Source organism: Nilaparvata lugens, chromosome 1, assembly GCF_014356525.2.
Source record: "Nilaparvata lugens isolate BPH chromosome 1, ASM1435652v1, whole genome shotgun sequence".
Lineage (NCBI taxonomy): Eukaryota > Metazoa > Arthropoda > Insecta > Hemiptera > Delphacidae > Nilaparvata > Nilaparvata lugens.
In genome coordinates this window covers 48,870,515-48,885,341 of record NC_052504.1, presented here as the reverse complement: position 1 = coordinate 48,885,341, position 14,827 = coordinate 48,870,515, and the positions used below count along the sequence as shown (strand labels likewise).

The 14,827-nt window shown below is 35.3% G+C and overlaps 1 protein-coding gene across 1 annotated transcript in view; it reads left to right on the top strand.

Annotated features, from left to right (window-relative positions):
• The window catches only part of LOC111058345 (ubiquitin carboxyl-terminal hydrolase 48), a 142,022-nt gene that overhangs the window by 46,255 nt on the left and 80,940 nt on the right, over positions 1-14,827 (top strand). Inside the window, exon 13 of the mRNA XM_039435540.1 lies at positions 712-881. Coding sequence (XP_039291474.1) covers positions 712-881 — 170 coding nt within the window. The remainder of the gene's footprint in view (positions 1-711; positions 882-14,827) is intronic.

Genomic DNA, 14,827 nt, shown 5'->3' with positions numbered 1-14,827 from the left:
ACATTAGTCAATCATTATAAGTCCATTATTTGATTATCATTGTCCATCATTCGAAAAAGCAGATAGCGCTATCCTTTTCTAGCTCCACGGTCGTTGCCAGAAACAAGGTAGAAATAAAGTTAAGATATAAATACAATTAATCGACAAAATATTGAATCTCAATTATGAAAATTTATTACTTAATCATTGAGAAATATATTTTATTGACGAATAAATCTTATTATATTAAAGCTGCAAAAGACAATTCATAATTTAAACAACAACATTTGTTGAAGCCTAATTTCAAATAAGAATGAACAGTTGATATTACATCAGATATACCGTCATCGGCTGTCCACTATCGGCAACGCTGTTCTCCTATCTTTCTCCACTGCCATTATAACGTGGACCTCACCATAGTAGGAATCTTAATTTTTGTAGCTTGATAGTTCCAGCAAAAAACGTCTCAATTAGGATGATAATTTATCCTTATTTTTGTCACTTAAAAATGTCTAACATTGAAATTGAATGACTCCAACCTCTAAAACTATATAAATTCTTAAATAAATATTCGCACAATTTTTACAGAAAAAGTAAACATACATTTTTTGTGGTTTTGAAGTACTCATCCATGTTTTATACTTATAACTATCATACAGATTTGACATTTTTATATTACAGCATTGGTTTCAAGAATAGTATATTGTATTCATTGTTGATAATTTTTTACAGAGTTTGGCGAATGCAGATGAAGCTGTGAAGGGTCGGCAAAGACAAGCAGCTCTTGCACAAAAGGAGCAGCTCAAAGACCTGTTCATTGGACGCAGTAGACAGTTGGTGCCTGGCGTGTACTATATAGTGTCCAAAGACCATTTTGTTGAACCCTGGAGAATATATCTGAGGTGAGTGATCTAGTTAACTTTCTTGAAATATAATAAATTGATTTAGTCCCGTCACGCAGTAATTTTCAACAGGAAGATCATCATGCTCACTTCAAGATAGTTTCTCAATTTGTATTCCTTTATTGAACGAGCGCTCAATATTTTATGAGCTAGTTCTTATTTTTGACTCATTACTTTTGTATTTGTCCGTCTCTGTGTTTGTTTGACAATAACCTTTGAAAGATTTCATCAATCAGCTTCAAATTGTGAAAACATATTCTTCGACCCTTTTTACAGATCAAGTTCGTTGGACAAAAAAAATTTTAGTTGGACGACTCCTTCGTCCTTTTTCAGGATATACAAATATCATAGAAAGTGCATACGAAAAAAATATTGTGATTTATCATTTAGTCAGCTGAAGAATTCATTTCATGCAATTACAACAGTTTTCCCATTCATTCATTCAGCTGAGGCTATTTGGAAGTTTATCACACAGACAGACCTTCATGCGCTAACACACGATTTCAGCTGAAAATATACAACATAATTTACAACTTTTACATCAACAAACTGAAACTGTTTGAGATATCAATGTGCGGATTTCGCTATTCATTTTCTTCTGGAACTCTGTATCGAAATCATGTATCACATGATCACCTACTCATTAAAAAAAATGAATTTGAATTCGTGTTAGGGAATAGAATAGAATATATTTATTATCCTCAATAGTACATCACAATTTGACATATAGGCCATTCAACACAATACAATTGGTCAATAAAACACTACAATAAACAGTCACAGTACATTGGACTCATTGGAATAGAAATTGGCCATTTTTTGTGTATTGGAATATGGGCTTAAGTACACTCAACAATAAATTTTTCATCTTTCGACCGAATTTAACTTATGATGCATGATTTTGGACCAGCTTGACGAGCCGAGAAGAATGGAGTGTAGTACGATGAAATTTGAGCATTGTGTCAAAAGTTATAAGTGTTTGAAATTTTGATCCTTGAGGTGTCCTTAAGCGCGCCACTCCACTAGGAAATACTGAAATGAAGTGCATCTAACGAGTGATTCTCATAGAACATGATCTCATGAACTCATGTCATTGTGCGAAATATCAATGTGAGGACAATGTAGTTGGTGATGATGGTTGAAGCTGAAAATTAGGTGTTTTTCACAATACAAGGAGCATTGTTGTCAGGTGTACCTGGAAATCTATTTGAGATAGAGCGCTCTCCGTGATCTCAGATTGTAGAGCACAAAAATACGCCCAGAGGGATTTTGAATTATACATCTAAATGTTAACAATCGGCAGATATTGTTGATCAAAAACTAAAATTCATCAAATTTGATTTTTCCTTAGAATTTCACTCATTTTTGAAAAATCATAACTCAGTACTCATTGAAGATAGAGAGTTCTGAATGATCTCATTTTATTCAGAATTTTATAATCTAAACAAAAGGCTAGAGCAAATTTTTCTGTCCGATTACAAGATTTGGCAGAAATAGCTGAAAACTGGAAAATGAGCCGAAAATACGAGGTTTTTGGGCCATTCTGTATCTAGCACAAGGAAATTTTGCATGAAGAAATTGGTTCTGGACTTCTCTCATGTACCCAAATAATATATAAAAAATCAGAACTACAATATAAATTGCATGCACCAATGTATATAGCGACTGGACAATACATACAGTTCATAATATACAATAATACACATTATTCTGAAATATACATTAATGGAAACATGAAAAATAATTTGGCAGAAATAGCTAAAAACTGGAAAATGAGCCGAAAATACGAGGTTTTTGGGCCATTCTGTATCTAGCACAAGGAAATTTTGCATGAAGAAATTGGTTCTGGACTTCTCTCATGTACCCAAATAATATATAAAAAATCAGAACTACAATATAAATTGCATGCACCAATGTATATAGCGACTGGACAATACATACAGTTCATAATATACAATAATACACATTATTCTGAAATATACATTAATGGAAACATGAAATGGAGTGTGGCTTCGTGGATAACTATATATATTCTAACTTATAACTAACTATATATATTCTAACTATATATCAATTCGTGAACTATTGGTTAGATAAAATCCAACATTTAAACTTAGCTGATTCTAGCTCACTACTGATGTAGCAAAATCAAGTACTAGAATCGTACTTATGGGCAACAAAGTCGTTCTCATTCAAGTCTATCTTTGAAATTCTTCATAAATCAGGCACTTATGTATTCTTGACCCATGTATACTTTGTGACTTACGGTGCATGTTATGTATGCAATTATACACAAAACAGCTATAGCCTATTGGAAAATGAGGCTTTACTAGTGATGCTCGTGAACAAGCGGTGAAGATCTTTAGTGAAATTCACCTCAATCTCTCACATGTATAATACCGATGCTTCACATTGAACCAATGCTGACAGATTGAAGTGAATTTCACTTTAGTAGCTACTAATGCAGTGAGTGGGGAGGGGGGCAGTGGGTTTGATGCATCAGCTGGTCGATTTCTGTTCTTTATCGGTTGCCAAACATTCATTTCCAGCGTTGGGCTTCCCTCGGCCAGATTTACTTTTTTTGCTAGTTGCCTCTCTCGCGTCTAGTCGTTGCAAGTCTTCGATTCTTATGTCGACTTTTTGTCCGCTTATTTTTTCCCCGTTTCTGTGTGATTTACGATGGTTGGCTCCCTTCTGGTCTGTGCTGCTGCTGCTGCTGCTTATAGGTCAGTGCAGTTATGAGATAGCTGGCGTATCATGAATGTTGTAGGTGGTACAGTGAGATTCTCTTGAAACTGTCAACATAGGTTGTATCAGAAGCGTTGATGTAATTCATATAGAATTCTGTCAGTTTGGAATGAATTGCACTATTGCAATGACATTCACTTTATTGACTGATTAAGAAGCGTTGATGTAGGCCTAATATATAAGGAATGCTGACAGCTTGGAGTGAATGTGACTGTAGGTGATCCAACCGACCGCCCTTATTTTTGTGTCTGAAATGTGACTTCGTTTCCTCATTTTTAGTTTGTCAGCATTGGCCTGTCGTCAGGTTAGCCAAGACGACTAAAGGTGGGTTTTCGTTTTTGCGTAAACTGCTGACGTCGACCACGACAGGCATTCTTGTCGGGTGAACTCATATTGTTCAAGTTTACTAAAAACATCTGATCAAATAACTTTTCGTTATTTATGTTTATTATCAACTAGCAGGTAACCTGTGCTCCGCAAGGATCTAATTAAAAACTTGACAAACTGAATACTTGACGTACTGAAATCTTGAAGAATTTAAAATAGGACTATAGCTATCTTCGGTAAATGAATCTATATGCGAAATTTCAAGCTAATCAGTCTTATAGTTCAGACGTGTAAAAGCCAATTCTTTCCTTTATTGTATCATAGATTATAGATGATAATTATCATCAAAACATTTCTAATAATACCAACATTTATTGTCATTTTAGAGTGAAAACTCAACACTATTCCCAAATAAAGTAAAAACGTATCCACTTATTGTCTTTTTAAAGTCAAAACGTAACCATTTAGGCACGCGGCAAAGTAGACCCACGCTAATCCACGAAAAACAACCCACTCCGTGGGAAGTTTTGTAAACCATTGCTAGGCTTTTCCAGACATCTGTGTAATACATGTAATGAATAATGATGTTCGTGGATGATTTTCGTGGATTAGCGTGGCTCTACTTTGCGGCGGGCCTTACAGCCATCTGAAGTAAAGTAAAAAACTAACCACGCTCTTTAAAACATAATTTTTATTTTTCTATTGCTGATGATGCCCACATGAGCTTTTTGCTTGTGCGTGGGTAATGGGAAGTTAGTTGGTGATTTGATGAGATGATCAAATAATGTCTATTCTTACTGGCAGGATTCGAACCCACGAACCAGGCAGTGGTAGCAGGCTGAAGTATGTATCGCTCCCTACCACTAGACCTTTAGACAAATTGAAATCCAGCCGATCTAATTCTTCTCCGACGACGGCATTTACGCACAAATCAAAACCCACATTAAGGCGTTGCACCCTTCTACAGAGATTATATAATCACAGAGTGGACATCCAGCTGACCGCCACATTAATGGTTCCAACCAATACATTGATCTCCAATACATTGGTTTATATGGGAGCTGAAACTTGTTTCCTTAATATTTGCACTCAAACAGATATTAAACCCCTAAAACTATACATCAACTTGTTCTGTTAATTACTTGCTGGATTGAAATGTTGATTAATAATTTCTTAGAATAATTCATTGTCAGTTAGCTATTCAATTTGTGTACGAATCTCGCCGCTGGCAGATTCTTTTTGTAGTATTTATAAAAGGATGCAGAAAAATTAGAATTAGATACTTTTGTCAATGTACATGCCATAGCCCAATTCCTCAGTCAACATAACCTCAAAGTGAACGAAACTAAAACGCAGTTCTTGCAGTTCAAACATAGAAATAATTATAGAGATCTTGAAGAAATAAACGTTCAAATAAATGGAGTGAATGTTGAACAACCTCTGTCTGTGAAAATTCTAGGTGACTTGCTGGACCAGAACTTGTTTTGGGATAACTATATTGACCATTTGTGCTGTAAAATATCATCTGGAGTGTTTGCACTCAGGCAGATTTAAAGATTAAGTACTGGAAAGACTATCTTAACATGTACAGTACTATATCATGCCCTCATAATGTCGCATATTCGGTGTGCAATATTGGTTTGGGGAGGCTCCAGTCTAAAAAATTTAGATAGAATCTTTAGAATGCAAAAGAGAGCTGTGAGAGCGATAAAAGGTCTTAAGCCATTAGAGTCCTGCAGAGAGTATTTTAAAGATCTAGGACTACTAACTGTACCTGCACTGTACATTTTCGAAGTGATTTTGTATATAAGATATAACAAATTTATAAGAAACTGTGACATACATAATTATGACACTAGAAATAAGAGTAAATTTTCTGCACAATACCACAGGACAGCTCAGTATGAAAATAAGCCTTCCTATATGGGTATGAAATTTATGAGTAAACTGCCGTCAGCTTTGACAGAAAATGAGAATAAAGATATTTTCAAAAAGCTATTGAAAAAATCTGTTGTGGCGCACTCACACAACTTTTCTTGCTCATTGAACTGTAAGCCCCATTCTTAAAGGAGAATAATTTAGGGGAATAAGATAATGACAATTGGCAGCAACATATTTAAAACTACGATCAGACTACTGTATATGTGTATATATAATTGTTCTCAGAGTACTTTTTCCTTTGTGTAAATTGTGAAATTCGATGATATATTTTTTAAAAGTCGTCAAAACAGCTGTTCTACAGATGAAATATCTCGACTATGTGTTCTTTTTATGAACTGCTCTACCAACCTACCTCATGCACGGGAAGGAGGTAACAAAGTCCATTTCTCAAGGATGGGGTGGAACCCCCATTAGTTTCCCAGGAAGAAGACTCATGCCAGTTAATAGAGCTGATAAATAATGATGTTCGTGGATGATTTTCGTGGATTAGCGTGGCTCTACTTTGCGGCGGGCCTTACAGCCATCTGAAGTAAAGTAAAAAACTAACCACGTTCTTTAAAACATAATTTTTATTTTTCTATTGCTGATGATGCCCACATGAGCTGATGATTTTCGTGGATTAGCGTGGCTCTACTTTGCGGCGGGCCTTACAGCCATTTGAAGTAAAGTAAAAAACTAACCACGTTCTTTAAAACATAATTGTTATTTTTCTATTGCTGATGATGCCCACATGAGCTTTTTGCTTGTGCGTGGGTAATGGGAAGTTAGTTGGTGATTTGATGAGATGATCAAATAATGTCTATTCCTACTGGCAGGATTCGAACCCACGAACCAGGCAGTGGTAGCAGGCTGAAGTATGTATCGCTCCCTACCACTAGACCTTTAGACAAATTGAAATCCAGCCGATCTAATTCTTCTCCGACGACGGCATTTACGCACAAATCAAAACCCACATTAAGGCGTTGCACCCTTCTACAGAGATTATATAATCACAGAGTGGACATCCAGCTAACCGCCACATTAATGGTTCCAACCAATACATTGATCTCCAATACATTGGTTTATATGGGAGCTGAAACTTGTTTCCTTTATATTTGCACTCAAACAGATATTAAACCCCTAAAACTGATACATCAACTTGTTCTGTTAATTACTTGCTGGATTGAAATGTTGATTAATAATTTCTTAGAATAATTCATTGTCAGTTAGCTATTCAATTTGTGTACGAATCTCGCCGCTGGCAGATTCTTTTTGTAGTATTTATAAAAGGATGCAGAAAAATTAGAATTAGATACTTTTGTCAATGTACATGCCATAGCCCAATTCCTCAGTCAACATAACCTCAAAGTGAACGAAACTAAAACGCAGCTCTTGCAGTTCAAACATAGAAATAATTATAGAGATCTTGAAGAAATAAACGTTCAAATAAATGGAGTGAATGTTGAACAACCTCTGTCTGTGAAAATTTCAGGAGCTCCGTAATATTATTGAGAAAAATGGCGGATAATCACTAAAAAACCATGTTTTTCACGGTTTTCTCGAAAACGGCTCCAACGATTATTTTCAAATTCATATCCTGTATAGTCATTTATCTGCTCTATTAACTGGAATTAGTCTCATTTCTGGAAAACTAATGTGGGGTCCACCCTATCCTTGAGAAATGGACTTTGTAGCCTCCTTCTCGTGCATGAGGTAGGTGGGTAGAGCAGTTCATAAAAAGAACACATAGTCGAGATATTTCATCTGTAGAACAGCTGCTTTGACGACTTTTAAAAAATATCGAATTCCACAATTTACACAAAGGAAAAAGTACTCTGAAAACAATTATGCACATATACAGAAGTCTGATCGTAGTTTCAAATTTGTTGCCGCCAATCATCATTATGTTATTCCCCTAAATCATTCTCCTTTAAGAATGAGGCTTATAGTTCAATGAGCAAGGAAAGTTGTGTGAGTGTACCACACCAGATTTTGTTTCTATTGCTGATGATGCCCACATGAGCTTTTTGCTTGTGGGTGGGTAATGGGAAGTTAGTTGGTGATTTGATGAGATGATCAAATAATGTCTATTCCTACTGGCAGGATTCGAACCCACGAACCAGGCAGTGGTAGCAGGCTGAAGTATGTATCGCTCCCTACCACTAAACCTTTAGACAATTGAAATCCAGCCGATCTAATTCTTCTCCGACGACGGCATTTACGCACAAATCAAAACCCACATTAAGGCGTTGCACCCTTCTACAGAGATTATATAATCACAGAGTGGACATCCAGCTGACCGCCACATTAATGGTTCCAACCAATACATTGATCTCCAATACATTGGTTTATATGGGAGCTGAAACTTGTTTCCTTTATATTTGCACTCAAACAGATATTAAACCCCTAAAACTGATACATCAACTTGTTCTGTTAATTACTTGCTGGATTGAAATGTTGATTAATAATTTTTTAGAATAATTCATTGTCAGTTAGCTATTCAATTTGTGTACGAATCTCGCCGCTGGCAGAATCTTTTTGTAGTATTTATAAAAGGATGCAGAAAAATTAAAATTAGATACTTTTGTCAATGTACATGCCATAGCCCAATTCCTCAGTCAACATAACCTCAAAGTGAACGAAGCTAAAACGCAGTTCTTGCAGTTCAAACATAGAAGTAATTATAGAGATCTTGAAGAAATAAACGTTCAAATAAATGGAGTGAATGTTGAACAACCTCTGTCTGTGAAAATTCTAGGTGACTTGCTGGACCAGAACTTGTTTTGGGATAACTATATTGACCATTTGTGCTGTAAAATATCATCTGGAGTGTTTGCACTCAGGCAGATTTAAAGATTAAGTACTGGAACATGTACAGTACTATATCATGCCCTCATAATGTCGCATATTCGGTGTGCAATATTGGTTTGGGAGGCTCCAGTCTCAAACATTTAGATAGAATCTTTAGAATGCAAAAGAGAGCTGTGAGAGCGATAAAAGGTCTTAAGCCATTAGAGTCCTGCAGAGAGTATTTTAAAGATCTAGGACTACTAACTGTACCTGCACTGTACATTTTCGAAGTGATTTTGTATATAAGATATAACAAATTTATAAGAAACTGTGACATACATAATTATGACACTAGAAATAAGAGTAAATTTTCTGCACAATACTACTCACAGGACAGCTCAGTATGAAAATAAGCCTTCCTATATGGGTATGAAATTTATGAGTAAACTGCCGTCAGCTTTGACAGAAAATGAGAATAAGGATATTTTCAAAAAGCTATTGAAAAAATCTGGTGTGGCGCACTCACACAACTTTTCTTGCTCATTGAACTGTAAGCCCCATTCTTAAAGGAGAATAATTTAGGGGAATAAGATAATGACGATTGGCAGCAACATATTTAAAACTACGATCAGACTACTGTATATGTGTATATATAATTGTTCTCAGAGTACTTTTTCCTTTGTGTAAATTGTGAAATTCGATGATATATTTTTTAAAAGTCGTCAAAACAGCTGTTCTACAGATGAAATATCTCGACTATGTGTTCTTTTTATGAACTGCTCTACCAACCTACCTCATGCACGGGAAGGAGGTAACAAAGTCCATTTCTCAAGGATGGGGTGGAACCCCCATTAGTTTCCCAGGAAGAAGACTCATGCCAGTTAATAGAGCTGATAAATAACTATACAGAGTATGAATTTGAAAAAAATCGGTCAAGTCATTTTTGAGAAAATCGTGAAAAACATGGTTTTTTAGTAATTATTCGCCATTTTTCTCAAGAATATTACGGAGCTCCTGCAATTTTCCCAGAAATGAGACTCATGTCAGTCGATAGGGCTTATGAATAGCTATCCATGGTATAAATTTGAAGAAAATTGTTGGAGCCGTTTTCGAAAAAACCTTGAAAAACATGTTTTTTTAGTGATTATTCGCCATTTTTCTCAAGAATATTACGAGCTCCTGCAATTTTCCCAGATATGAGACTCATGTCAATTGATAGGGCTTATAAATAGCTATCCATGGTATAAATTTGAAGAAAATCGTTAGAGCCGTTTTCGAGAAAACCGTGAAAAACATGGTTTTTTAGTAATTATCCGCCATTTTTTCCGCCATCTTGAATTGAATTTTATTGAATATTTCTTATTGTCGGATCCTCATGGTATAAGGACCTCAAGTTTAAAATTTCAAGTCAATCGGTTGATTAGGAATGGAGTTATCGTGTTCACAGACATACACACACACACACACACACACACACACACACACACACACACACACACACACACACACACACACACACACACACACACACTGTATAGTTTAATTTTTTGTAATTTATTATAATTTATTATATATATATATACACACACTGTATAGTTTAATTTTTAACACACAAACCAACACCCAAAAATCATGTTTTTGAACTCAGGGGACCTTGAAACGTATAGAAAACTTGAAATTAGGGTACCTTAATTTTTTTTGGAAAGCAATACTTTCCTTACCTATGGTAATAGGGCAAGGAAAGTAAAAATATTTAGCAAACGGGGTTTACTACAGTATTCAAGAATTTATGGATGGAGAATGAGGCTTTTGGGAGGATTGAATTGCAATGTACATTGTGGAATGTGATGTATATAATATATATGTTTATATGTATTCTTTTATTTTTGACAAATAGTCCTTGACGAGTCTCCAGGAAGAAAATTTAATCAAATCAAATTTTCTCTTGATTTTCGGTTTTTTTGGCTGAGATACTTTAATTTCATATTTAATGAAAATTTGAGTGGATTTTTTTATTTCTGCAGTTTTAATAGTTTTATACTAAAGAGTATCCAAATGTTTATTTTTAGGATAAATTATCTTTGGAGGAGTCTAGTTTATTATAAGCATTCATTATAATCATTTTATCATTTCAATAATCAATTGAGTGGAAAAATTTCTAGAAAATATTTCGATTTATGAATGAAATAAATCTTGCTCCAATGCTATAGTATTGGGAAAAGATTGAAATCGGGATACAAGATGGCCGCCAAAGCTATCAGCCAATAGGAAACATGACTCGCATTGACCATTCTGTGTATTAATAGTCAATGTTTACCCTTCAGTCTGTTAACGCTACCGGATTGTGGTTCGAATCCTGTAGGTATGGACATTTGATCACCACATCAAAGTACCCATGCACAAGCTAAAAGCTCATGTGGGCATCAATAATAATAGAAAAAAACATCAAGAGAATTAATTACTTTATATTACGATATTTTAAAAACCGAATTTACAATTTCTGTAAACTTTACACTTTTTATACTGCAATTAAATCATTGCTGACTCGAATCACTCAACAAAAGTTCTATGCTGAATGAATTGAAATACTTATTCACTGAAAAGGCGATCATGAACCAAATTTCGATACTTAATTTTGCAATTTACTAAGTTAGATTTCATTATTACTGAACTGAATCATATGAAAATATTAACTAATGAAATCGAAATAAAGTGAACACTAAATCAAATTAGACACTCTTTTTGTCTATTAGGATGATATATGTGTCAATTTCGTGTGTTCTAATCTATTTTAAACGTTCAAGTAATTAGATCAACGTTCTCGCAACAGAGAACTAGTGGTGATGTAATGTAGAATGAGAACAAATTGAAATTCGACAACACTGAAAATTATTTATTTATAATGTTTTATGAATGAAATTCACAATTACTGTAATTTATAAATATTTGTTTGAAGTTTTATTGGCGAGGAGCTCCTTACATCCAGACTTCGTAATGTTTAATAGTGTAATACAATTACTATGCATATGCACTCAAGGAACAACAACAAAAAATTAGAAACATTCAAAGATAGTCAATATTTTTTTGCTTTTGTAGCCGGGAGACATTGCTGTGTCCGGCCTGCAAAACTGAGCTTCAAATTGAGAATTAAAAATCCACTCAACACCCAATACACAATAAAACACTTTGAGGTTGAAATATATTAGTGATCTTGACTTTGAAATTTCTTAATTTAATTTTTATTATTATTATTATATATATTTATGGAGATGTATTCACATGCATTCTTTTATATTCAATGCTTCACAAGTCATATTCATAACATGATCAAGTAGTGAGCTGTGCTTTCTGCTCATCACTACCGATTGCGATGTAATTCTTTCCAAGTTAGGCTTCTCACTTCTGATTTTGTTAGGTATGTTTTCTTATTCAAATGAACAACCAGTTCGTTTATTAATTTCTTCATTACATCATAACAAACTAGTAATACAAATTATACATAAAGAATAGCCAGTGAGCAACGAAGACAATCAGTGTTGTCATGTTGGACGCTGTGGTGAAGGGGTGGGGCAACAAGAACGATAGCATAATTATTCTAAAACGCGGAGATAATAGATGGACTACCCCCCTTCCTCCATCCCGTACCACTTGGAGGAATCGCAGATCAAATAAAATGGTTTTGGCAGTTGTGGGGTGGGGGTGGTTTCGGGGAGCATGATTTATTGGACTAAATCGCAAGGGCGAAAAGTCGGTCGTGAAGACGTGTGCGTTCTGGGATACCGCGGAGGGTCGGTCGGGTGGCCATAACTCAAAATGACCCCGTTAACATCCTTTCTTCAAGTCCCCGGCGAGGCGAGGCGAGCCCAAGTCCAAGTCCTGCTGCAACATTTATCAAGCGCCGCGATGGAGATGAAAGATGCTGACACCCCCTACCTTCCCCCCCCCCCAACGACGTCAATGGTCAAGTCCAGAAATCAGTCGTCTCATAGTAACATGTGTCAATGTCATGTGCGCTCTCTGATTAACTGCGAGTCACCTGGTAGAAACTAAGCAATTTCCATGTGTATTATAAGGAACGAGACTGGGAAAATATCTCACCTCTGTGGCAGGTAACTATTTCCACAATATGATGGGAAGATGATGATGATGATTATTATAGAAAATTCTAACAAGTTAAACACAATAATTGTAGTTGATTGACCGAGCGAAGTGAGGTCCAAGATTCAAGTCGACGGTTTGGCATTTCTCTTAATCTTTAAATGTTTAAGATGATGATGATGATGATTATTATAGAAAATTCTAACAAGTTAAACACAATAATTGTAGTTGATTGACCGAGCGAAGTGAGGTCCAAGATTCAAGTCGACGGTTTGGCATTTCTCTTAATCTTTAAATGTTTAAATGTTTATATGTTTATATGTTGCGCATTTACGGCGAAACGCGGAAATAGATTTTCATGAAATTTGACAGGTATGTTCCCTTTTCAATTGCGCGTCAACGTATATACAAGATTCTTGGAAATTTTGCATTTCAAGGATAATATAAGAGGAAAAAGGAGCCTCCTTCATACGCCAATATTAGAGTAAAAATCTGGTGTGGTGCACTCACACAACTTGCCGTTATGAAAATTTATCAACTAACGTTAGTGTTCCCGCACATCTCAAGTCTACTTTTCTAAGATCTGAGTCAGCTGGTGACAGGACAATAGCGCTACAGACACACGAAGTCTGCTATCTCTTCATAGTGAATGATTTAATAGAATCAACAGTTGCCAACAGTTTGCAATTGAATAATCTTATTTTCTTTAATTTCGAGCTTATTTTCAATTCTAGGTGAAAATGTTACTGAACATTAATTGTAGAGATTTTTATGCTCGATCTTTTCCACTTGATTTTTCTGTTTAAATTGTATCTGAAGCCTGATAATTGGGAATCTAAAACCAAACTTTGCATAGATGGTGCAGTGCTCCTGAAATTTTTACAGATATGAGACTTGTGGCAGTTAATAGAGCTTATCAATGACTTTTCTAGGTATGAATTTGATCAAAATCGTTGGAGCCGTTTTCGAGAAAATCGCGAGAAACCCTGTTTTTGACAACATATTCGCCATTTTAGCCGCCATCTTGAATTGCATTTGATCGAAAATTTTCGTGTCGGATCCTTATAGTGTAAGGACCTTAAGTTCCGAATTTCAAGTCATTCCGTTAATTGGGAGATGAGATATCGTGTACACAGACGCACCTACACACACACACACACACACACACACACACACACACACACACACACACACACACACCACACACACACACACACACACACACACAATTTATTCTCATTCATTTCCTTTATTATAGTATAGAAGATGATAGATAAATGGATGATATATCCATCTATCTATCATCTTCTATACTATAGTAGAGGAAAGAACTGGCTTAAAGACGTATACAAGTGTAGAGGATAGGGAAATTATGTTTGACGCATCATCACGTCTGAACTGTTGAAATGCTGCTTATAAATTCTTAATCAACCGAGGACTCATATAGGCCTATTTTTAATTCTTCTAGATTTCATTACGTCAAGTTTTAAAATAGACCCTTGTTACCTGCTAGTAATTTTGATAACAAAGACCTTCAAGACTTGAAATAGTATTATAATATACTTATAATAGATTATTTAAGACTCCCTTAATAATTTACGGTTATTCAACGTTTTCAATATATTTATGGAGATGTATTCACATGCATTCTTTTATATTCAATGCTTCACAAGTCATATTCATAACATGATCAAGTAGTGAGCTGTGCTTTCTGCTCATCACTACCGATTGCGATGTAATTCTTTCCAAGTTAGGCTTCTCACTTCTGATTTTGTTAGGTATGTTTTCTTATTCAAATGAACAACCAGTTCGTTTATTAATTTCTTCATTACATCATAACAAACTAGTAATACAAATTATACATAAAGAATAGCCAGTGAGCAACGAAGACAATCAGTGTTGTCATGTTGGACGCTGTGGTGAAGGGGTGGGGCAACAAGAACGATAGCATAATTATTCTAAAACGCGGAGATAATAGATGGACTACCCCCCTTCCTCCATCCCGTACCACTTGGAGGAATCGCAGATCAAATAAAATGGTTTTGGCAGTTGTGGGGTGGGGG